At 36.0% G+C, this 26,729-nt stretch overlaps 1 protein-coding gene across 2 annotated transcripts; it reads right to left on the reverse strand.

Moving 5' to 3' along the window:
* Positions 1-1,021: 1,021 nt before the first annotated feature.
* LOC123564155 (uncharacterized) lies at positions 1,022-26,432 on the reverse strand. 2 transcript variants are annotated; one of them, XM_053536819.1, is made up of 8 exons: positions 26,289-26,432; positions 20,214-20,360; positions 14,400-14,602; positions 10,906-11,164; positions 8,924-9,140; positions 8,382-8,483; positions 5,750-5,865; positions 1,022-3,335 (listed from the first exon to the last, which is right to left on the reverse strand). In XM_053536819.1, exons 2-8 carry the CDS (start codon positions 20,340-20,342, stop codon positions 2,526-2,528), a joined length of 1,836 nt encoding a protein of 611 aa, XP_053392794.1. In that variant the 5' UTR covers positions 20,343-20,360; positions 26,289-26,432; the 3' UTR covers positions 1,022-2,525. The 2 variants fall into 2 exon arrangements, with proteins under 2 accessions (XP_053392794.1, XP_045213454.1); XM_045357519.2 differs by lacking the exon at positions 26,289-26,432 and adding an exon at positions 25,780-25,935.
* Between the last annotated feature and the right edge of the window lie 297 nt (positions 26,433-26,729).

Genomic DNA, 26,729 nt, shown 5'->3' on the forward strand with positions numbered 1-26,729 from the left:
TCCTTTGATTTGACCCGTTGACCTAGGTTTTGATCCCACATGATCCAGATTTGAACTTGACCTTAAGATCATCAAGATTAACATTCTGACCAAGTTTCATGAAGATACAGTTTTAAATGTGGCCTCTAGCGCGTTAACAAGCTTTTCCTTTGATCTGACCTGGTGACCTAGTTTTTTAACCCACCTGACCCAGATTTGAACGTGACCTATAGATCATCAAGATTAACATTCTGACCAAGTTTCATTAAGATACCGTCATAAATGTGGCCTCTACAGTGTTAACTAGCTTTTCCTTTGATTTGATCTGGTAACCTAGTTTTTGATCCTACATAACCAAGATTCAAACTGGAACTTGACATCATCAAGATTAACATTCTGACCAGGTTTCATGAAGATACAGTCATAAATATGGCCTCTACAGTGTGAACAAGCTTTTTCTTTGATTTGACCTGGTGACCTAGTTTTTGACCCAATATCGAACTCGTCCAAGATTTTACTGAGGGTAACATTCTGACCAAGTTTCATTAAGATTGGGCCAAAATTGTGACCTCTAGATTGTTAACAAGCTTTTCCTTTGATTTGAACTGGTGACCTAGTTTTTGAACCCAGATGACCCAATATCGAACTCGTCCAAGATTTTATTTAGGGTAACATTCATTAAGATTGGGCCAAAATTGTCACTTCTAGGGTTTTAACAAGCTTTTCCTTTGATTTGACCTAGTGACCTAGTTTTTGAACCCAGATGACCCAATATCGAACTCGTCCAAGATTTTATTGAGGGTAACATTCTGACCAAGATTCATTAAGATTGGGCCAAAATTATGACCTCTAGATAGTTAACAAGCTTTTCCTTTGATTTGACCTCATGGACCTGGTGACGTAAAAAGGGTGTGATGTGCAGGCTGATCAGAATCCACACTGGTCGCAAAGGCAGAATCAACTGTGTCTTAAAACCAGGCAGTGAGAGGCTGGGATATTCTCTAACGATAAATGGGAACTACTGTGATAACTAAAAGAGACACATATTTAAAATATTGTTTTATTCCACTGATTAAAAACAGAACAGTGCAGGGAGATATTCAGGTATATAAGGAAACCATTACAATGCCTACATAAATCAATGCAGTTATAACTGGCTATGTAATATTCTGATATAATGAATTTTCAAACAAGAATATTTAATGTATACATAATCAACTGAAATGTAAAGTAAGAAACAGAAATAAACGAATAATATTTGATAAAAATAAAACTGAACACTTTAAAATCATATAACAAATGATACATACTATTTACAACAGTCTGGGAGAGATATTAAACAATGTATCCGTATGGTCAAACTGTCTACAGTGATTTTGACTAAACATTAGTAAACAAGTTTGAGACCTTTCAAATAAGAATTTTTTTAGCTTACTATAATGTATTTTTTTTCCCTTTTCTGTTCACCCAATGAGATTATAGCAAGACTTGGTCAAGATACTTAAAATCACTTTTTTTCTGTGCTGTTCTGAGCATCACATCTTGTAAAAACAATTAACTATTGTCTAGTTTACATACTATTGATTGGTGGGATTCTGCTGACTCATTGGGAAACCAGAGACAATGCGTAGTTTCTCAATATATTTTCCGAGGTTATTTCCAATGCTGTATAGAATCCCAATATATAATTTCTCAAGGAGCATTGTTTAAAAGTAACTAAAATAATACAATATTATATACTTACTGAATGGCTTAACAGACAGCATATAGTTTTAACTATCTAGCTGCAAGCATTCAATAAGAGTTTTATTACATTACATCACAGAATGTCATACGTGTTAACTTTAGACCAGTCATTTTAGCACAAACCATGACCTGTCAATCAATTTATATAAGGAACCATGTTCAACAAAATTTCATAAAAGAACCATAAATAATAACCAACTAATAGCCAAGTAGGTTTGCCATTTTGTAAAATTTCAACATGAGATTTTCTTTTTCAAAAAATCTTCAAAAATTCCAAAAGTAGAGAAACAACCATCACTCCCTTGCCCTCAGTGTATGAAAATTGGAATACAAAACTATTTACAAATATCATCCAACCACACTGCTGTAAAAACAACAACTAGAGATAATTCAAACGCTAGTAAACGTAAAATATATTCACGACAAAGCATACTGAAAAGAAAGCACTATTGTATCACATGTTTAGAGGTTTATTTTTGACATTAATGTTATCAAGTGTTCTAGATTTAAAACGGAAATCAACTGTCTGTACAAGTGTATTACACAACAAACATACTACTGTACTACAGCTATTGATAATTATATCTCTTATGATTTGTTGTGAATGAACAATTAAATCACTTTCAGATTAGAACAATCCTGTATATATGTACTCTGAATAACAAATGCATTGATGAGGTTCCTCAACCTACAATTTAGTTTATATACAACGTTTAAATGTTCAAATTCATTTACTGAAAGTATTATATAAGTAGTTAAGAATAAAGAAAGCATAAAAGTAACGTAACATCAGTTATCTGTTAGCATAACTCTTCTTCTACCAAATCACCTTCAACAATAGGTTTGAATGGCTGAAACAACCACTGATTGCCTCCCTTATCTAGCATCTTCTCAAAACATGGTGGATGTGACTCAGCTTTCTGCTGGCAATCTAAAATCCAAAATGAACTATTGGAGGATTTCTGGAACTCAATCACTTTCTTTAGGGGAGAATCTACATCAGAGAATGTGCTGCTTGTAGTTACCTGGGGCTTCAGCCACACTGCAGGATCAAAATTTTCTGCATCATAACGTGAAAGTGGATTATCACTTTTTTGTGTCGAGTTCTTTTTATCAGATTTAATCCAGGATACATCAGCCATATCCTTTTCAAATTTGTCCATGATTGGACAGAAAATACCCAATGAGGGACAGGAATCCTCAGAGTTGTCTCCCTTTAACAACCATTTGTTGTAATTACAGAGCTTGGAGGATACGCTGGAGAAGCTTGAACTTCTGCTTGAAACTGGTGAGAATGAACTGCTGGACCTTGTACTTGTCCTTGACCTGTGAATCCAAGGGTTGTCTGCTCTTGACAAATGACTGCCAACTGACCAGGTCAGATCCAGGGATGATGGTACAATGGGTCGCAGGCGTTCACTGATGGGGCTTTCCATTTCAACACCACTGTCACTGCCTTGTTTGCCTGCTGCACGGTGGAAGAGCCATTGATCTAATTCATCTGTGACTTTCTTCAAGTAGCGACTCATGTCAATCACAGCTGGCTCCTCACATCTGTACTCCATGTGACTCGACTTCAGCAACCATTTATCCATTGGCTGAGACATTACCTGTATAAAATAAGTTAATGATAAGTAAAAGTAGGAATGGTCAAAAATGATGGACAACAAGTGGGCCATAATGACCTTTCATTGCTCACCTGAGTTTCAAAGCTTGCTTGGCAGTTCTGGCAGACTGTTATGCAAGGAAAGTATTTGGTACTGTGGGTAAGTGGGAGGTGGCGGGAGGTGTGAATGATGACACAAGATACTAAGAGACATTATCAAAAAAAAAAAAAAAAAAAAACAAGAATAAATTCAGGCCAACAGTTTTGGAGGAAGTAGTCCATATAGCATATACAGCATTTTATAGACAGTCAAACAAAGAAACACAGCCATAGTTATGGAGAAAACTACAAATTATTTTAAAATTGGATAAGTGATTTGCGAGTAGATTTCCAAAGTTTTCCATACAGCCATATTGGGAAAACATGCCTGCCCCATTTTGTAACATAACAGAGAGATATGAAGGTATTTGGTAGAGAGTCACCAAAGGAAATTATTTTGGAATTTCTTTTGAAAATGAACCTGTGGTTCGCCATATAGGGAAAGCCAGCTGACTCCTTGCAGACATATTTAGTAACAGAACAGAACAACTTTAGAGGAAGTTTGTGAAATTATTATAAATCTGGCCAGCAGTTTCTAGAGTGAAGTTTTTTTTCTTTTAAGTTACCAGGGGAACTAAAATTGTATAGATAACCCAGATTTCTGAATCTGAAAGGGACCGTCCAAGGAATATTCCTCAAAAGTTTGATTGGCTTGGTGGTTTAGAAGATGTTCTTTCAAGAAAATGTGGACAATGGAATTCAATGCTCTAAAAGCTGACTCTCAGCATTTTATACTCAGATGAGCTAAAAAGTGCAAAACCCATACTAATTAATTTTGTTTGTGTTAGGAGAGACATAATAATGTTAGTGTTTAATTTCAACTGAAATATGAATGCATAAACAACAAGAGGACCATGATGGTCCTTAATCGCTCACCTATCCCCACATGACCCAGTGTTGAACTGAGTACGATGTCGTTATTTCTATTATTTGACATAGTGACCTAGCTTTTGAGCACATGTGACCTAGATATCATCAAGATAAAAAATTCTGACCAATTTTCATGAAGATCCATTGAAAAATATGACCTCTAGAGAGGTCACAAGGTTTTTCTATTATTTGACCTAATGACCTAGTTTTTGAAGGCACGTGACCCACTTCTGAATCTGACCTAGATATCATTAAGGTGAACATTCTCACCAATTTTCATGAAGATCTCATGAAAAATATGGCCTCTAGAGAGGTCACAAGGTTTTTCTATTTTTCAACCTACTGACCTAGTTTTTGACTGCACATGACCCAGTTTCGAACTTGGCCTAGATATCATCAAGAGGAACATTCTGATCAATTTTCATGAAGATCTATTGAGAAACATGGCCTCTAGAGGCGTCACAAGGTTTTTCTATTTTTCGACCTACTGACCTAGTTTTTGACTGCAAGTAACCCAGTTTCAAATCTAACCTAGATATCATCAAGGTGAACATTCTCACCAATTTTCATGAAGATCCATTGAGAAATATGGCCTCTAGAGAGGTCACAAGGTTTTTCTATTTTTAGACCTACTGACCTAGTTTTTGACCGCATGTGACCCAGTTTCGAACTTGACCTAGATATCATCAAGGTGAACATTCTGACCAATTTTCATGAAGATCCATTGAGAAATATGGCCTCTAAAGAGATCACAAGGTTTTTCTATTTTTAGACCTACTGACCTAGTTTTTGACCCCACATGACCCAGTTTCGAACTTGACCTAGATATCATCAAGGTGAACATTCTGACCAATTTTCATGAAGATCCATTAAGAAATATGGCCTCTAGAGAGGTCACAAGGTTTTTCTATTTTTAGACCTACTGACCTAGTTTTTGACCGCACGTGACCCAGTTTCGAACTTGACCTAGATATCATCAAGGTGAACATTCTGACTAATTTTCATGAAGATCCATTGAGAAATATGGCTTCTAGAGAGGTCACAAGGTTTTTCTATTTTTAGACCTACTGACCTAGTTTTTGACCCCACGTGACCCAGTTTCGATCTTGACCTAGATATCATTAAGGTGAACATTCTCACCAATTTTCATGAAGATCTCATGAAAAATATGGCCTCTAGAGAGGTCACAAGGTTTTTCTATTTTTAGACCTACTGACCTAGTTTTTGACCGCACGTGACCCAGTTTCGAACTTGACCTAGATATCATCAAGATGAACATTCTGACCAACTTTCATAAAGATCCCATGAAAAATGTGACCTCTAGAGTGGTCACAAGCAAAAGTTTACGCACGAACGCACGCACGGACGGACGACGGACGACGGACGCCACGCGATCACAAAAGCTCACCTTGTCACTTTGTGACAGGTGAGCTAATAAAAAAAAATTACCTGTATATGAACCTGTGGGTCAGTGTCAATGTCAAAGTCATCAGCTCTGTGGAGCCATTTCTCATGGTCCTCTGAGAATTGCTCCAAGGTATCCAAGCTACACTGTGTTCTCGTATCTGTAGAAAAAGTAAAACATGAATTATAACTAGAAGATAACTAGAAGATGCTTTTGTAGAAAAGCGCATGTCTCCCCCAATGCACAGTCATATAGGCAAGAAGTCAATAGGGGACAGGAGAAAAAGACAAAGAGACACTGATGGTTGGCTGCAATAGGGATCATTTACTTGGCATGTCAAATCATCCCACTAAGTTTCAACATTCTAGACCTAGTGGTTCTCAAGTTATGAAAGTTATGTTCAGGCCCCTGTGACCTTTTCCTTTCACTGAGTGACCCCAAAATCAATTGGGGTCATCTACTTTGCATGTCCAGTCATCCTATTAAGTTTCAACATTCTGGGTCAAGTGGTTCTCAAGTTATTGATTGAAAAGTGTTTTCTATGTTCAGCCACCCCCATGTGACCTTGACCTTTGATGGAGTGACCCCAAAAACAATAGGGGTCATCTACTCTGTAAGTCCTATCATCCTATGCAATTTGAAGGTTCTAGGTCAAACGGTTCTCATGTTATTGACTGGAAATGGATTTACATGTTCTGTCCACTGAGACCTTGACCTTTAATAGAGTGATCCAAATAATAGGGGTCATCTACTCTGTATGTCCTATCACCCTATGAAGTTTTAACATTCTGGGTCAAGTGGTTCTCAAGTTACTTAACGGAAATGGATTTCCATGTTCTGTAAGGTGCAACCTTGACCTTTAACAGAGTGAACCCAAAATCAATATGGGTCATCTACTCTGCATGTCCAATCATCCTATGAAGTTTCAACATTCTGGGTCAAGTGGTTCTCAAGTTATTGATCGGAAAAAGCTTTCCATGTTCAGGCCCCTGTGACCTTGACCTTTATTTGAGTGATCCCAAAATCAATAGGGGTCATCTTCTCTGCATGACCAATCATTCTATTAAGTTTCAACATTCTGTGTCAAATGGTTCTCAAGTTATTGATCGAGAATGGTTTTCCATGTTTAGGCCCCTGTGACCTTGACCTTTGATAGAGTGACCCCAAAAACAATAGCGGTCATCTACTCCGTAAGCCCTGCCAACCTATGAAGTTTGAAGGTTCTAGGTCAAATGGTTCTCCAGTAATTGATGGGAAATGAAGTGTGATGGACGGACGAAGGACGGATGGATGGAAACAAAATATAAAGATAAAAACAATATGTCTCCCATTTAATAAGATCACTAAAACAATTTTGATATGATAATACTCGTCTGGATGGCAAACAATGATTTTATTCAAGAGAAAATCACTGTTTAAGATACAATGTGATGGACGGACGAAGGACGGACGGACACGGTAAAAACGATATGTCTCCCATTTAATAAGACCACTAAAACAATTTTGATACGATAATACTTGTCTGGATGGCAAACAATGATTTTATTCAAGAGAAAATCACTGTTTAAGATACAGTCGACATCGTACTTGCGACCACCTCTATTAAGCGATTTTTGTATTAAACGACCGGTCAAAATCCCTCCCGAACGTTTTCAGTATATAGATTCATTCCATTAAACGACTTTTTTATTAAACGACTAGCGACCACATTAATGTAGTCCCGACTGGTAAAATATTTGACAAAAGTATCTATTAAGCGACTGGGTACCAAATTTCTACCGGGCATTTCTTCATCTGCGTAATTAGCGAGTACATTTTGCACGTGACTGAATGCAACTGACCTTTGTATCAGTCAAACTGACAAACAATCTAGCCATAATTTTCACAGTTTGTGGACTTGGAAAAGTGTTCATAATGTTAAAACAGATTTTGAAACCATACATCGAGGGCTGAGCGCGAAACTATTGTATCTTGTTCTTTATTTATATACAGTTACAATAGTTTCGCGCTCAGCCCACGACATGTATGTTCATAATAAATACAGTTATACTAACAGTTAAAATAACTTTTATTTTCATCTGACTGAAATTCATTAAGAGACCATTCCATTAAGAGACCACTTCTTAGCAGTCCCTTGGGTGGTCTCTTAATACAATGTTGACTGTATATTATTTTGACTGTAATGTGGAATCAGAGATTACTATTTAGAGCCTCAACCAAACACTTGCCTTTTCTGTGTAATATTCTATTTTAGCATGCTGTTATGACATATGATACTCTGATCTATCAAATGCTGATTTTATTGCAAATAACATAAAAATAACTTTCAGCTTTCTTTGTTCAATAGGATAACACACTGGGTCATGTTAGAATGTATCTTATTATTTTTGAACCTGAACATACAGCAGTTTTTATCTTCAATAGCAATGCTCATGTCATGTAACTATGACCATTGTCTAGTCAAAACTAACTACAACTTTAATCTTATATTAGTCATAAGACCAACTTACATATTTTGGGGTTGTTTTTTTTTTTTGTTCAAATGTGCAAGAAAATCACATTTCAGTAAATTAGCTGATCTAAAGAAGTCAAAAGCAGGATAACATACTAAAACATTTATAGTTTATAGAATTTATTCAAGCATGTAGCAACAAGTTGAACATGTTGTTATATTACCTGACATTTCCTCCACAAAGTCGTAATCATCTTCCTCCTCCTCGTGTGGACTCTGCTTTATCTTGTGCAGCCATGTTTTGATACTTGCATCAGTTGATATACCTGTCATTATAGCACAATATATTACCTCTTGTCCTCTTTATTTAATGTGATTTTACTTGTTTCATAAAACAGTTGCATATTTTGCCCTTCTCGTACATCTGGTATATGATTCTGACCATGATTTACACATAAGATAGCTTTGTGAATGTGATTAAAATTTAATGACTTTAGATTGTTTTCCTTCGTTTTGTTTGTTTGTTTTGGGTTTGATGCTATTTTTCAGAAGTATTTCAGTTACATAATGTTGGGCAGTTAACCTAACCCGTGTTCCTGGATTCTGTACCAGTACAAACCTATTTTCCACAAGTAACTGCCAACTTTCCAACCAGAATCAGAGGTGGAAACGAATGATATCAGACACAATGCCTTTTATCAAATCGTCACGGAGAACATAGTTACGTCCCACTACTAATCACAGAAACATGTAAACAATGTTCTACCTTCAACTGGTGTCAACGTCTTCTGTTTCAATGAAGTCACCACAGGTGCTGGCTTTGACGATGTTGTCATAGAGATAGGAGCCCTCAGCCAATCAGAAAGGTTGTTTGAAAGTTGTGGAAAGGTAAACCTTGGGTCAGAGTTCACTGAAGTACTACCAGATGGGTACAGTAGCCAGTCTTCAATCCTGCCAGACAACTTTGGTATATTGACTTGCACCTGAAGTGAGATAAATTACATTGTGTTAATTCAAATAATACTATATCAATTAATATTTAATCAGCCATTCTGTTCACTTGCACTGATTTTTATTATTATTATCTTAGACCACTAAGTGTGACCTTGACCTTTGAGACAAAGGTCTTATTAGATTTGTGTCAAGTAATTTCAAAATCCCTTGATGAATGGCACAGTTATGAACGGGACACAAAACAGACCCTGTTAACTTTTGACCTCCAAACTGTGAGCTTGACCTTGGAGCTAGGGGTCTGGATCTTGCAAGTGACACTTAGTCTTACAGCATTTGCTTTTTGTTATTGTTTTTTTCTTAATAAAATCCTTTCATGGATGTCAGAGTTTTCTTTGAAAAAGGCAAGGTGCAACTAAATTTTGTCTGTACCATCCCTTGCCAAAATAATCTTAACAGAATATAACTTATTTTTTTAGTAAACAATATATGTACTTTACTGGTATCAAATAGGGCAAAAATGTACATTGAACAAATACAGTCATTATCACATAATCTGAAAAACTATAGCAATTTACTGTAAGCACTTTGACTGCCTCGCTGATTTGTGACTTTCAGGAGCAAGTGGATATATTTTTAACAAGAGCACCGCCTTGCGGGTGCTGACGCTCATCTGATTTTTTTTGTATAATAGAAATATTGTCCTACCCATGATTTTCTAAGTCTAAAAAGGGCCATCACTCTTGCAAAAATCAGGATAGAGTTATGTTTCTTGATGTACAGTGTCCACTTATGATGGTGAAAAACTGTTGCAAGTTTTAAAGCAATAGCTTTGATAGTTTATGAGAAAAGTTGACTTAAACATAATATTCAACCAAGAAAATGATTTTTCTAAGTCCAAAAGGGGCAATAATTATTGCAAAAAGCAGGATGGAGTTATGTTGCTTGCTGTACAGGGTCAGCTTATGATGGTGAACAAGAGTTGCAAGTTTTAAAGCAATAGCTTTGATAGTTTAAGAGAAAAAGTTGACCTAAACATAAAACTTAACCAAGAAATCTGATATTTTCTAAGTCCAAAAGGGGCCATAAATCTTGCAAAAAGCAGGATGGAGTTATGTTTCTTGCTGTACAGGGTCAGCTTATGATGGTGAACAAGTGTTGCAAGTTTTAAAGGAATAGCTTTGATAGTTTAGGATAAAAGCTGACCTAAACATAAAACTTAACCAAGAAAACTGATTTTCTAAGTCCAAAAAGGGCAATAATTCTTTCAAAAAGCAAGATGGAGTTATGTTTCTTGATGTACAGGGTCTGCTTATGATGGTGAACAAGTATTCCAAGTTTCAAAGCAAAAGCTTTGATAGTTTAGGAGAAAAGTTGACCTAAACATAAAACTTAACCAAGAAATCTGATATTTTCTAAGTACAAAAGGGGCCATAAATCTTGCAAAAAGCAAGATGGAGTTATGTTTCTTGCTATACAGGGTCAGCTTATGATGGTGAAAAAGTCTTCCAAGTTTCAAAGCAATAGCTTTGATAGTTTAGGAGAAAAGCTGACCTAAACATAAAACTTAACCAGGCAACGCCGACGCAGACGCAGACGCCGACGCCGACAACCGCTCAAGTGATGACAATTACTCATCATTTTTTTTCAAAAAATCAGATGAGCTAAAAATCATTTTAAATGAGAGTCAATGCAGGCTTTTACCTGTTCCAGTCAATAGATGTGTACTTATGCGCGACACACTAGTCCTTGTCCTTGTTAGTTGTTACACCCACAGAGGATACAATCAGTACTTACACACGGCTCGCTGGTCTTTGTTCTGTTGATTTCCTCCACAGTCTTGTACAGAACATGGTGCTCCGCATCATTGTAGTCCTCAAACTGTTTTGGCAGACTGGGCGCTGACTGGCCTGCAGCCATGAATGGGGAAGTGAGGGGTGGAGCACTGTTTGGGTCAATACGACCATAATTCATGATGGCATCTCTGAGACTGCTGGGGTCTGACTTGAAACATACATAGGGGGTCTCCTCAGGATGAACATCTCCTAGATCCAGCCTAGCAACACAAGAACAGTAATCAATAACAGGACAGCATTAACATTACATCATATAACAGTGTATATTTGATTTTCCATTGTCTTTTTATTTTGGTTAACATCAAAAGGTAACTATAAGTCTCAGCAAAAAATATTTTTCAACCTTTTTCATTCAACTTTATAGCATTTATCTATGAATTTCTCTAAAATACTGAGTTTAAGAATGCAAGTAAATAATGTTAAACTGTTAAAAACGTGACTACAGGTTCATAAACTCATCCTCATTGTTAAACTTTGTTATATCTATTATAACACTGATATCAGCTCAAAACAAGAACATTGGCCTATATATGGCTTTAACAATATTTACATTATTTCTATTCAACAACACATTATATCTGTCCACTTATCATTTCTGTGTGTCATATTTTATGTTGATCTGGTTACACTACTGTCAGTGACAATATTTATCTACCTGTTAGCATCTTAATCATATATCTAGATGTATTAAAGTCAAAAACTTGACATTTAACTTGATGAACTTACATGACATCAATCCCCTTTAATATTTTGTATCATACTGGACACTGCGAAAAAGACTGAGACACACATACTGGACACTGCCAAGAATACTGAAACACATACACTGGACATTACCAGGAAGACTGTGACACACATACTGGACATTACAAAGGAGACTGAGACACACATACTGGACATTTCAAAGGGGACTGAGACACACATACTGGACATTGCCATTGCCATGAAAACTGAGACACACATAATGGACTCTATCAATAAGACTGAAACACATACAGTGGACATTGCCAGGAAGACTGTGACACACATACTGGACATTGACAAAAAGATTGAAACACATACACTGGACAATGCCAAGAAGGCTGAGACACACATACTGAACATTGCCAAGAAGGCTGAGACACACATACACTGGACATTGCCAAGAAGATTGAAACACATACACTGGACAATGCCAAGAAGGCTGAGACACACATACTAAACATTGCCAAGAAGGCTGAGACACACATACACTGGACATTGGCAAGAAGATTGAAACACATACACTGGACAATGCCAAGAAGGCTGAGACACACATACTGAACATTGCCAAGAAGGCTGAGACACACATACTGGACATTGCCAAGAAGATTGAAACACATACACTGGACAATGCCAGGAAGACTGTGACACACATACTGGATATTGCCAAGAAGAATGAAACACATACACTGGACAATGCCAAGAAGGTTGAGACACACATACTGAACATTGCCAAAAAGGCTGAGACACACATACACTGGACATTGCCAAGAAGATTGAAACACATACAATGATACACTGGACAATGCCAAGAAGGCCGAGATTTACATACTGAACATTGCCAAGAAGGCTGAGTCACACATACTGGACATTGCCAATGAGGCTGAGACACACATACTGAACATTGCCAAGAAGACTTAGTCACATAAACTGACACTGCCAAGAAAATCGAGACACACATACTGACATTGCCAAAAAAAACAAAACACACATACTAGACATTGCTAAGAAGACTGAGACATACATTCTGACATTGCCAAGAAGACTGAGACACACATACTGACATTACCAAGAAGACCTTGACACACATATTAGACATTGCCAAGAAGACTGAAACACACAAACTGACATTGCCAGGAAGACAGAGACACACATACAAGACATTGCCAAGAAGACTGAGACACACATACTGACATTATCAGAAGACCGAGACACACAAACTACGCATTGCCAAGAAGACTGAGACACACATACTACACATTGCCAAGAAGACAGAGACACACATATTGAATATTGCATAGAAGACTGAGTAACACATACTGATATTGGCAAAAAGACTGAGACACACATACTGACATTTCCAAGAAGACTGAGACACATATACAATGAACATTGCCAAGAAGATTAAAACACAAATACTGGATATTGCCAAGAGGACTGATCCACACATACTAGACATTTCAAAGAAGACAGAGATACACATACTGGACATTTCCAAGAAGACTGAGACACACATACTGACATTGCCAAGAAGACCGAGGCACACATACTGACATTTCCAAAGAGACTGAGACACACATACTGGACATTCCCAAGAAGACTGAGACATTACTAACATTACCAAGAAGACTGAGACATACAGACTGACCTTGCCAAGAGGACTGAGACACATATACTGGCATTACTGGGACACATATACACAGAACATTGCCAAGAAGATCGAAACACAAATACTGGATATTACACATACTAGACATTGCCAAGAAGACAGAGATACACATACTGGACATTTCCAAGAAGACCGAGATACACATACTGGACATTTCCAAGAAGACCGAGATACACATACTGGACATTTCCAAGAAGACCGAGATACACATACTGGACATTTCCAAGAAGACTGAGACATATACACCTTGTGATTCTGAGCTTACATAAAGCATACCTGAAAATGTCATTCTCAGCTAAGGTAAAAGTGTATCTGACAATGTTATGCTGAACTAAAGTAGCAGCTGACAATGTTATTCTGAGCTGTATTATGAGGCAATGTTATCCTGAGCTTATATACAATTATACCAAACAATGTTATCTGGAGCTTATGCACAAAACAAACAAGACAATCTTATCCTGAGCTTTCATACAAGTATACCAGAGCTAACATACAAGTAAGCCAGACAATGTTATCCTGAGCTCACACACCAGTTTACCAGACAATGTTATCCTGGTCTTAACTACAAGTAAGCTTGACAATGTTATCCTGTGCTTACAAACTACTATACTGGACAATGCTATACATAGCTTATATTACAAGTATATCAGACAATGTTATCCTGAGCTTACACATACAACTAAACCAGACAATGTTATCCTGAGCTTACATATACAACTAAACCAGACAATGTTATCCTGAGCTTACATATACAACTAAACCAAACAATGTTATCCTGAGCTTACATATACAACTAAACCAGACAATGTTATCCTGAGCTTACACATACAACTAAACCAGACAATGTTATCCTGAGCTTACACATACAACTAAACCAGACAATGTTATCCTGAGCTTACACATACAACTAAACCAGACAATGTTATCCTGAGCTTACACATGCAACTAAACCAGACAATGTTATCCTGAGCTTACACATACAACTAAACCAGACAATGTTATCCTGAGCGTATGTACAAGCTCACCTGACAATGTTATCACTGCTGTTGTTTGGAAACTGGACTGCACTCTGTAGCACTCCAAGAGTCTGGTTGAGGCGAGCTGACTGCTGTTGTAGAACCTCCTCTTTTGCACTAGACACTACATCCAACTGGTTCAACAGCCACACCTCCCTGTTACGTAGGCTCTCTAGCTGACGACTGATGTTACACTGTATTCTAGACTTGGCCTACAACAAATAGTGTATAATTTATGCATCATGTACCAACAAAACTTGTATACCTTCATTTGTCATAGTTTCTGCATCAAGCTGCAAAAACCAAAGCATGTCTTAGCGTCCTTCAGCACTAAAAAATGTATTAACTGCACATGATAATTCCAAACCAAAAAGATTCAGCTGCTGTTTCGTGATAGATATCATCTATGGCACAGGCATTCGGCATATTTATTTGGTTATAAATGATGCTATATATGATTAAAACAAGGAGCTGCGTTCAATAAACGTTTGATGCCCCCAGTGGCATCCTTGTCGATAGATTTTCCACCTAAGTCCAAAACGAGGTCAAGGTCAAACTGAGGTCAGGTGATGTTTGAAGACGAGGAATGGTCACAGTTTACATCTGTATTAGTATCAATTCATTCTTGTAAGGGGTATTGATGCTAGACGAAACGGTCCCATTTGGTTAACCAAGAGATGGCCCATATAAAGCAACCTAAGTCCAAAATGAGGTCAAGGTCAAGGTCAAACTGAGGTCAGGTGATGTCTGAAGATGAGGAATGGTCACAGGTTACATCTGCATTAGTATCAAGTCATTCTAGGAAGGGGTATTGATGCTAGACGAAACGGTCCGGGCAGAGTCCCATTTGGTTAACCTCGTAAGGACGGACACCCATACGATTCATGTATTAGGTGGTCATTCCATTGTTTGAAAACAACAGAATGACCACTTAAGGAACAAAAGAATTAAGTGGTTACGGAACGAATACAAAAGATTTCTATTGTCCTAGGCCACACCTCCTACCACATAAGGTACAAATCGTGTGCTTGAACGGACGGACAGGACAATCACTATATATGCCTCCCGCATCAGTAGATGCTGGGGGCATAAAAACATCCATAGTCCAGGACCCCAAAAATATATCCAGCACTAATTTACTATATAGTATCATATACAACATCATTAATGACCAAAGAAATTTGCCAAATGCCTGTGATCTATGGTGGCAGTCACTAAAATTTGAAATCAAACTTTTTATACAGTGTTAAAATCTCTATAACAGTGCAATAAATATTCATGACCAAAGACACATAACTGCCTAATGTTTTAACTCCTCTTAAGTAATCAAACACTCAAAACTTCAATCATCCATTTGTATATAGTTGACACAGAGTTAGATACTTCCAAGCTTTGTAGTAACAGAAAATTCCTAACTAACCAGCTCCTAAACAAATACCTGTACATGTAACAATGTCAATGTTTCTTCGAGCCAAAATGATTTCTGTCCCAAACCACATATTAAAGGGCTTAAGCTGTGACTTAATAATACCTTTTTTGTGAAAATCAATACATCAGAAATTCGTAATTATCTCTTTCATTGATTGTAAGACTTGGTAATGAGAAAATAAGCCGACGGCAAAACACATACAGTAATAAAATGATCACTGTTCAAGAAAGGCAATCTAATAGAAAATAATGAGAAAATACATAAATTAATAAGGCCTAAAAGAAAAATTCTTTGTTTCCGGTAACATGCTCAAAGAAATTAGGGTAGGTAGGTCGGAAATTTTTTTTTGTTGATTTTTTTTTATTAAGGGAGACTTTTGGGAAATTATTTTTTTGTCTAAAAATGATTACAAATAAGGGGGTTGTGCCTTTAGAGCATCAGTAAGTTGATTTCTAACATCACTGGCCATGTTTAAAGCATAAAAAGTGGAGTTTTGCATCTTTTTGTTAAAAAGTTGAAAAAAATATTCTCCAAGGCCATAAAAACATTTAGGGTCCGGCTAAAAATTTAGGGTAGGTCAGGATACCGGAAATAAACAATTTTTTTTTTTACACCTAAAGTACCCTGAACTTGTTTAATAAAGGAGAGTTTTCGGAGGACAGCATATCGCTTCACTATTCAAAAGCCTTGTCACGGAAAAAGTTAAAATAATGAAAAACAAGTACAAAAGGGGCAGCAGTTTGAAAGTTATTTGGGGAATCACACGATAAAAATAATCTCTAAACCAATTTATTCATGTTCTTCCATTATGGTGATTTAAATTTAATTTAAGTTTCATAGTTCTAGGTCATATATGTCACAAGTTATGAAGCAGAAATTTCCATATTTATAGTACCCTACATGTTGTGAGCGTCACATAAATGTTAAAGTTTGCGTACCACCCCAAATATTTTCAAAGTCCATTGAGATATTGCTTTCATATTTTGCATATACTTATTTACCATCATGACCCCAGTCTGTAAAAAGGAGGAGGCAACTCTATCAAGCATTTTGACTGAATTATGGCCGTTTTTCGACTTAGAATAAATGTTAAAAGTTTGCGTACCACCCCAAATATTTCTAAAGTTCATTGAGGTATTGCTTTCATATTTTGCATACTTGTTTACCATCATGACCCCAGTCTGTAAAAAGGAGGAGGCAACTCTATCAAGCATTTTGACTGAATTATGGCCCCTTTTTGACTTAGAATATGCTTATTGTAATGTTAAAGTTTTACTCATTGCTTATATTATACTATCAAGCACTGAGAATAGTCAAGCATGCTGGCGTAGGAGCAGGGGGGGCCAGGCCCCCCCAAAGCTAGGAGAGGGGGGGCCAAAGTATAGTTTGGCCCCCCGAATATTTTGGAAAAGAGATATAAATTGCAGTCTAATATAACATTTACTTAGCATCATATAATTCTTTTCAACCTGATTTCTGATTTACATTTGGCCTTCCCTTGTATTCTGACTTGTCTCTTTCCATAGTGTGAGAACTGAAATCTGTACGCGCCACGCCAAGAACTGTTTACATTTTATAAAAATAATATATCATTGAGCGCAATCACTACAGTTCCGGTTTGAGCGTCTGCAAAATCAATGTAGGCCTAACTATTAAGCCTGTTTATGCATGTAAACATTATGTATTATTTTGTTTTTCATTGTCCATTCAAGGGAAATGATATTTCCACAACTTTATACCACAGTTAGACAAATGCAGTGCTAACTGATTGTATGTCCAGGGCTTCAACAGAAGAATGTAAAAAAAATGGCACACTTAATTAGAACAATACATAATATGACTGGATTAAGACCGTTCAGTGCCTAGTCGTATGTGTATCATCAGAATAACTCAATGATTGCTAAAACATAAAGGTTGGAGGGGCCTATGGTCTGTACAAGGCTTTGAAGCTTTGTCACAAATAATGCAACGAGGATACCTTGCCGCTACCCCCCCCACACACAAACCGCCGGTCGAAAAGGTTTGCCCCCCCCCCCCCACCCCCCCAAGTTAAACTCGCTCCTACGCCCACAGCTCTTGTTAATTTATGTGATAAAAGAAAAGGTTTGATAAAACAACCTGTCTAATATTCAATATATTATATAGTCTAAAGTTGCCAGTCAAAGTTAATAACTCTAGATATCTAACCAGCAGTTTAAGTTTTTGTTTATGTTATGTTTATCCCCCATAACAGTTTAATACAAAGTTATATATATTTTGTGTGATTTCAGTTTTTATGTCACGTGCTGTAAGTCAGACAGTAAGTTGGACAAACTCGTGACTGTGTCTATTCTATATATGTACAAATCAGTTAAACATTTCTTTACATAATGCCCATGAACTTCATGTACAAAGTACACATATGACCAGTTGACCTTGGATTAGTTATTGTATACTTATAAATGGAGGTCATTTACCCTGAAGGCAAAGTGTCAAATTGTATGTTGATAATTTGTAGCTTGACTATTCAAACAGTCATTGGCATCCACGTTCCTATTTTGGTGTAAGCTGGTATCTCGATGTCCACAGTAAGAATTATGCCCTCTTTCAACTTAGCAATTTGTATTTTGGTTTGTACAGTGTACTCTGGTTTTCATAAAAATTAAAACTGGATTAATGCTTCAAAACATACAGTATTGTTTATACATATCTATGAATTAATCATTAAATTACCTATAAAAAGACATTATCTGAGTGATGAAAATCGCTTACTTTGCATAATATTTAGATTTTCCCTACCTCCGTGACCTAGGCTATTTCATTCATTTCAAGGTATTCAGAATTACTGTTGCCGTTACTAATTTCTACCTGTAGAGGTCTAACTGATATGATATTAGTTTTAATAGTGACATAGGCTACAGAATGCTATGAAAACTTTACTGTGAAATCATTTAAATTCGCTGGCATGAAATTTCACGCAAACGTAAAAAAGGACTGTTTCACACGGGCTTTAATTCGCGCATTTTCAATTGTAGAAATGAAAAAATACAATAGCGCAGTCTTAAATTCTAGCGTGAAATACGCGAAAATTCGCCCTACGCGAATAAAAATGATTTCACAGTATATTTGTTCAGATAACACAAAATAATAAATTTAAATAAGAGAATTAGACTATAATGAATGCTGTATATATTTTATATTGTTACACTTTCAATATTGAAACAAACCGCAGTTCAGAGTTACACATAGTAGCATGTAAAATTGTCCAGACTTAATATTGACACGAGTTCAAGACATTTTTAAAATGAATGGGGTGACACTGTTAAATATTTAAATGTTATGAAAGAGAAATGAGGCACATACATTATAAATAAACAGCTATTTGAAACAGGATAGTTTGTTTGATTTATTTTAACTTCCTTAGTGACAAGACTTTGAACAAAAAGACAAGCCTGGCTGTCCTCCGATAGGTCTTGTCAGCAACAGAAACTCATTACACTTTTGGTGCATGAAACAGAAAAGGAAAATGCAATAAATTAAAAGTACTTTACCCATAACTTTACTCACCCCCCCCCCCCCCAACCCCCCACCCCCACCTGGCACATTTAACATATTCTGTGGAACAGATTTACATGAATAGTGGATGCATCTAAAAGATTAAATCCTTAAAGAAAAAAATATCTGATGTGATGTATGTTTTACAAGCATTTCTATAGCATAAAGGGAGGTTCTGTCTAAGTAGGGTTTGGTCCACCTTGAAATTTTGATGGGAGGGTTTTTTTCCTGTCTGTTATAAGTACGGATGAGGATTTGTCCCCTTCATCAAAAAAACAGCTAAACTTTTTGGCTTTTGTCAACATCAAAAAGGACCTTTTGAACGATTTGACGAAGTTCCAAAAATCTCCATATTATACCCTTACTCCGTTATGGACACCTGTGGACTTTATTCCAAGTTCAAATATTTTTTCGTAGATGAAAAGCTTTCATGTCGTGCTAAAGCCAAGGTATTTTCAAATTGTAGGAAATGCTGAAAATCCCCATTAGCAAAAAAAAAAGTGCACGCACATACCGGTACATTTAGACAGGGTGACCCCTGACTTATAATAGACCAATGCAAATGCGACTTTTGTTTTCAATTTTAGCCTGTTTACTTTCATTTTCTTTACTTCCTGAAAAAGCTGGGGTCATCCAATGTCATTTTCTGTGTTGTCAAAACCATACATATGCCTGGCGACATTGTATAAAAATCCTTGAAATCCTTCTCCTAATTTTTCCAGGAAAATAACAAATTAATGCTAAATAAAATAAAGACAAACAATAAAATAATAAAACCACTACAACTAATCCACAAATAATGCACAAAAAATACCACAGAACAAAAAACAGAACAAAGGAAAATTTCAAGATTTTTTTACCTCTGTGGTATTCCTGCCCAACTGTCTTTTAGCATCAGTGATACGTTGAAGGGCTTTCTGCAATGTAGCAATGTTCTCTGTCATTGTGTTCAGCTTTAGATCTTCACTTGTTGTTGGCATAAAACTCATGTTTCTGCATTGATTTCTCTGTGAATTATCAAATAAACAAACTTTAATACTGTCGGTTTATATAGGTAAGCAGTATCTCAGCTGAATATCTGCCAAGTATGAGGTTGTCTGACATTTAAATGTGAACAGTGTGAACGTGATGGTATAGGTATTTATACATTTTGTTTACTTACTTACTAACATTCTTATCTTATCTCCCTATCACCCTATGTATTGTCTAGCATAGGAAATCAGGTCAAAAGTTATGATGAGACAGTAATTTCGACTTGTTGACAAATATCCATGTCTGTTAAGTGTAATAAACCTTCAAACTGGTTGCAGGTTATACTGGTTACTGCATAAGGGAAGAAATAAACTTACTGATGCTCTAAAAAGGCATTACCCCCTTATTTGCATTTATTTTTTGACGCAAAATAATTTCCGAAAAGTCTCCCTTAATAAAAAAAAAACTAAAAATTTCCGACCTACCTACCCTAATTTTTTTGAGCATGTTACCGGAAACAAAGAATTTTTTTAGGCCTAACTGACAGGCTTTTTTAGATAACAAGGACTGTCTAAAGACAACTCTCTCTTGAAGCCCTTCCAGCTCATACTAGCTGATATTAAAACAAAAGCTGTGGCCAAATTTTCTAAGGGGCCGACCATTTGGACTTCTGATGGCTGGGGAGTGGGGCTGGGATTTTACTTGGAGTCAAGAATTTTCTTCCCTTTCTTCATGTATGAAGTCAGAATCTTTTTTAAAGATTAAACCAAAGATATGACTTTTTTTTTTCAAAAGTTTTTTTTTTTGTTATTTAAAATAAGTATGAATATAAGAAAAATATTCTGTACTGAATAATTTGCTGTAATACATGTAAGTACTTAGAACATTTTATTTATTTTGTTGGGTTTAACGTCGCACTGGCACAATTATAGGTTATATGGCAAAATGTAAGTGCTAGTAAGTACACATAAAATAACTAAATTTTATTAAATTCTATAAATAAGAAGCTGTAAGATTCAAATTATAGTTCCTAATTTTGAGGACAGTCATATACTTCTATAAGCAAAATGTTAAAAAATCTGCTATTTGTGTACACACATACCCACACCCACATATATTATATGTGTGTAAAAAGATAACTAAGCATTAAGGGACATAGCAAGCCAAATGGATGTTGAGGGATAAATTAGGAGGGGTCAGAGGAATGCTCCCCCTGCAAAATTTGGTATTTTAAATGCTAACTTCTTAAGAGAACTTTAGAAATTTCTGACATCAAGTGTTTTCTGTTTTTAATCAGAAGGAAAGTTTGTATTTTAAGTGATTTTTTTATTATAAAGTGTTAAACATTATAAATATTGTTATTCCATCTTTTTATCAATTTGTTTGAGAACTATTTTCAATAAAATGGTCATCTATTTTCAAAAGGTGTTGCAAACTTTCTGTAGTAAGGAGGTACGACAATACTATGAACATTTTGAAATGTATGCATGTCAAATCCTCAATTCTAAGAGGATTTCAACACTTATAAGAGCTGTTACTATTAACGACAAATGCGCCCTAAGTATGCAAAAGAATGCCATAGTTGTCTGTGCAAAATATACCAGAATAGTTTAGGTATGAATAATTTTGTGATCTTGACCTGAAAGACCCAGGTCATAAGTGTGACACACCTCAATATGGTTATTAACATTAAATTTTGTGTCAAATTATTTTCAAATCCCTTGATAAATGGCAGAGTTATGGACCAGACAAGAAACAGACCCTGTTAACCTTTGACTTGTAAGTGTGATCTTGACCTTAGAGATAGGGGTCTGGTTCTTGCGCAGGACAAGTCGTCTCATTATGGTGAACATTTATGCCAGGCTTTTTCAAAATGTCTTTATGTATAGGATAGACAACTCGTGCCGCAAAGCGAGTTGTATATATCCCGTAGACAATGGCACGAGTTGTCTATCCGACTTAGACCACGTGACATAAAAACTGCAATTATTGAAAACTCTCCCAGGCGTTCAATAGAAATTAGGATTAACGTGTTTTTATAAAAGTAATATCATCTTTGTACCGTTAGCGCTTAATTGTCAGTAGGGCATATGAAATAATGCAGGTTATTTGTATAAATTCAGTTTTACTCAAATACCGGATTTACTAAGATTTAACGTTCATTAACACTTTGAGTCATTTGCAATCACAAAATGCTAAACAGTTAAGTATGGATTTCTCAAAAATACTCAAAATTGGACTCCATGCTGAACAATTAGTTTTTGTGAGGAGTTTGCATGTTGGCGAAACACGATGACAGATACGTTGATTCAAGAAGATAGCCAGGTTATTTATTTTTTTAGTTAGTTAGTTATTTTTTTTTTATTTGTTTACTTTGTTTATCAGGATATAGTCAGTGGGTAGATGCTCGTAGGACTAGGAATACCTTTTACTATATCGTGCCCTTCTTGTAAGAATGATGTAGTTAGGGCTGTCATTGATTGGGTCTTAGGCGTATCGGCGATACCGATATATCAGAAGACAAATATCGACGATACATCGATATATTGATTATTAAGTTACATTAACGACCTATTTGTTCATATGCATACTATATACCTTCCTGTAAATGCTATTTGTAGTTTTATTGCCTACTTTCCATATTTCTGTTTGATTGTGTTGTATTTGTATTTATAAAATAAAAGAAATACATAAAAATTAATAACATCTTTCATTTTTATTTTGCCTTCACTCCTATTTTTTGCATTTATCTAAATTTACAATTTTGTGAACTTTAGTTGTTTTTTAGGGTCTGAGTGTTTATTTGGGTAGTTTTTTTCTCTCTGTAAAATATCGATTTTTGAAAATGGGAATCGATAATCGATCGACAAAAAAATATCGTTGATACATCGATATCGTTTCTATCGATGACAGCCCTAGATGTAGTTGTTTTACTTTCTAACTGGGCCAAGTTGTTCGAAACTTTAACAGGCTGTAATTTAGTTTAGTTTATACTAATTTGTTTTAGCTCGATTGTGATGAAAGCTTTAACTGTTTAAGCTTATTGTAACCACTCTCGAGTCCGTTTCCTATGAAAACTAGTACTGGGGTCTTATGAGAAGTCATGGTCGTGACCCCAGTGATGCTCGAACCCACGACCACTGCATTAAGCTGTTAAACTAACCGCCTGTTAAATTTCTATTCAAGATACTAGTCTTGGTGGGTGGGAAACACTAGTATGATATTGTAATTTTACTGTAAAGATGATTTAATTAGTGTTTATAATCCTTAACAAGTACATTTGATTTTCTAAGTTTTCTAAACTGTCGAAATCTACTGATAAAGTTAATCGACCGTTTAGTCAATCGCCTGTTAAAGTTTCGAAGAACTGGATCCAGTTGTTTGCAAATGTAAGGATCGTGCTGACATGTCTTTTTTATAACAAGTGAACATAAAAAGTTACAACTGTTGGAAACATTTCAGTGAATGTGTAAATTACGTTTTTACCCAGTTGGTTCTACACTACAAATATGTAGTTTATTGTAATTCAATTTTATTGGTATCTAATAACATGGGGTCATTTTCACGATATTAATATTTAGACGTTGTCAACTGAATTTACCTCCAAGTCAGTCTTATTTTTTATCCCATTGATAACTGGTGAGAATATTGCAAGGTCATTTAACTCCGGCGTTCGCCTGTATTGTTAGATGGTAAATTGACACAAAATTCACGCCTTTTTGCCCAAGTTTCCCGCGATATATATACAACGCTACTGTTGTATATGAAATATAGACGGGTACAAGTCTGCTTTGCGATTGACTATTTACGAATTATCGTTGTCTAAGGATGGCATAGTTACAGCTCGGACCAGAATTTACATGGAAGCACACACGGACAGTGCGATTATAATATGTTCATCAATTACTCTAGGTTTAAGTTATATTATGTCTGATTTTCCAAGAAAAACAAAGATATTTTTAGTACAAATTTTTATTAGGGTTCTAGACGGTACCATTGATAATTGTTTCAAAAGTCACATGCACAATTCTAGAGACGTTTTAGGATAAAATTATCTGTATATTCTTGTCAGTAAGAAGGAAATATATGTACACTCAAAAGGTGGTGCTCCCCTCCCCCTACTCATATGCCTATGTATACAGTATAGGTTACTGTTCATATATTTTGAAATGATGCAGTCAAAACTACACCTTACAGCTTTAATACTTTATATTAATTTCTGCACTCTTCTGCAGCTGTTTTCAAAAGCAATGATGGTCTTCCTTGATAACAAAGAACCAAAATCCTTGTGACGTTATGTGCTGACACACACACACACATGCATGCATATATACTTACCTCTAAAAGCAATTCAAAAGCAAAGAATATGGCTTTCAGAGTAACGGAAAATAATTTTTTTCAAAAAATCTGACCTGGAGCCAGCATTTTTTTTTTAGTGTGGGTGTCAGAATTTTTTTTTCATTAAGTTGAAGCCAGACTTTGTTTCCATGCAAATTTAAAGTAAGTCTTATTATGTAGTAGTTGTAGGTATATAAGGTCACTTCCAACGGCCTTGCTGGTGGGTTAACCCTTTAGCGACGTGGTTAGCGTGTCCACCTACAGATAACGAGGTCTGGGGTTCGATCCTCAGTAGAGTTTATGGTATTTTACTACAATGGCGATGAGGATGTTTGACGGATTCGTGCATTTGGATGAGGCTAGAAACTGATAGTACTGAGTAGGTAGGTTATTATGTTGATGCTCGGGCTAGAAACTGATACGAGGTTCAGTTGATGCCTCGGGCTAGAAACTAATAGAGGTTCAGTTGATGCCTCGGGCTAGAAACTGATACGAGGTTCAGTTGATGCCTCGGGCTAGAATCTAATAGAGGTTCAGTTGATGCCTCGGGCTAGAAACTGATAGGAGGTTCAATTGATGCCTGGTCCTTTAATGTTAGAGGAGAAGAGTGAATTGTTTGTTGGTATATAGGCCACTTCTAGCAGCCTTTCTGTTAGGTTAACCTTTTAGTGATGCTGTTAGTGTGTCTGCCTACAGTTCACAAGGTCCCAGGATCGATCCTCGGTAGAGACTTCGGTACTGTAAAATCATTTTAATTTCGTGGGCATGAAATTGCTGGTAAGGGTCTGAAAGAAGCTATTCCGTGCGATATGAATTCGTTGGGATTTAACATTTTGAACATTGATATAAAAATGAATTGGAATTTTTCATGTCCGTTGGGATTAAATTTTGTGGTTTTCAACCACGAAAATTTAGTTCCCCACGAATATTAATAATTTCACAGTATCTTACTACAATGGCGACGAAGATGTTTGACAGACTCATACATTTGGATGAGGCTAGAAACTGATAGAAAGTTCAGTTGATGTCTCTGGCTAGAAACTGATAGGCAGTGCAAAAAACTAACTAGAGCTAATGTTACTTGTTATTATCTCCGATTTTGTAAATAAATATTACTTGATTTGGCAGTTCAGTTGATGCCTGGTCCTTCAATGTTAGAGGAGAGGTGGTTGTAGGTATGTAAGGCCACTTCCAGTTACTCCAAAGTTTCACTATTAGTTCAACCAAGGAACTGCCTAATAGTACATTAAGTTTATACTTTTTTTTCTTTCTTGGAAAACCTCAAAATTTTATGTGAAACTTATGGAAAAAAGAATGACGATACTTCCTCAAGGGAGATTATGCTGCAGTTACCCAAAGTACAAAGCACTCTATATAACTACAAAAACAGTTTTCTGTTGTTTTTTTCGTGGATCTGAAAAAGATTCCTTACTGGCACTGCACATAACTTATCATAAGGGTGCTGCTTTGACTTTGTCATAATCTGATAATATTAAATTTATTTTCATGGTAGGCCTACTGTACATCAGTTTAGCGAAACAATTAACTTGTAAGACCACATTTGTGATAAATAAAAATGGTTAAATTCATTCATGTATAAAATAAAAACCAAAGTAAAGACATACCTTAGCCGAGTCTCAATCTGGTCACGTTTTTCCAACCTTCACACTAATCATAAATTATGACGTTGAACTTGAACTTGACCCATTTTCACGATTGTTTACGTACCAGTACCCGTACCTGTACCGTACTGTACATCAATGGCGGTGGTTTGACAAACGCCTCCCAGTCAAAGGCCTAAAAAAATTCTTTGTTTTCGGTAACATGCTCAAAAAAATTAGGGTAGGTAGGTCGGAATTTTTTTCTTTTAGGGGGGTGGGGGGGATTTTTTTATTAAGGGAGACTTTTCTGAAATTATTTTTGTGTAAAAAAAAAAAAAAATGAATACAGAAAAAGGAGTTATGCCTTTAGAGTATCAGTTAGTTGACTTCTAACATCACTGGCTATGTGTAAAGCATTAAAAGTGCAGTTTTGCAACTTCTTGTTAAAAAGTTGAAAAAAAAAAT

The sequence above is a fragment of the Mercenaria mercenaria genome, chromosome 2 (genome assembly GCF_021730395.1).
Source record: "Mercenaria mercenaria strain notata chromosome 2, MADL_Memer_1, whole genome shotgun sequence".
In the NCBI taxonomy this organism is placed as follows: Eukaryota; Metazoa; Mollusca; class Bivalvia; order Venerida; family Veneridae; genus Mercenaria; species Mercenaria mercenaria.

Coding starts and splice junctions, on each gene's coding strand:
- LOC123564155 (XM_053536819.1), bottom strand. CDS start 20,342: ATGAGTTTTATGCCAACAACAAGTGAAGATCTAAAGCTGAACACAATG. Junction 9,141..10,905: donor CAAAGACCAGCGAGCCGTGT/GTAAGTACTGAT, acceptor ATCTCACTTCAG/GTGCAAGTCAATATACCAAA. Junction 5,866..8,381: donor CTTTGTGGAGGAAATGTCAG/GTAATATAACAA, acceptor CTTTTTCTACAG/ATACGAGAACACAGTGTAGC.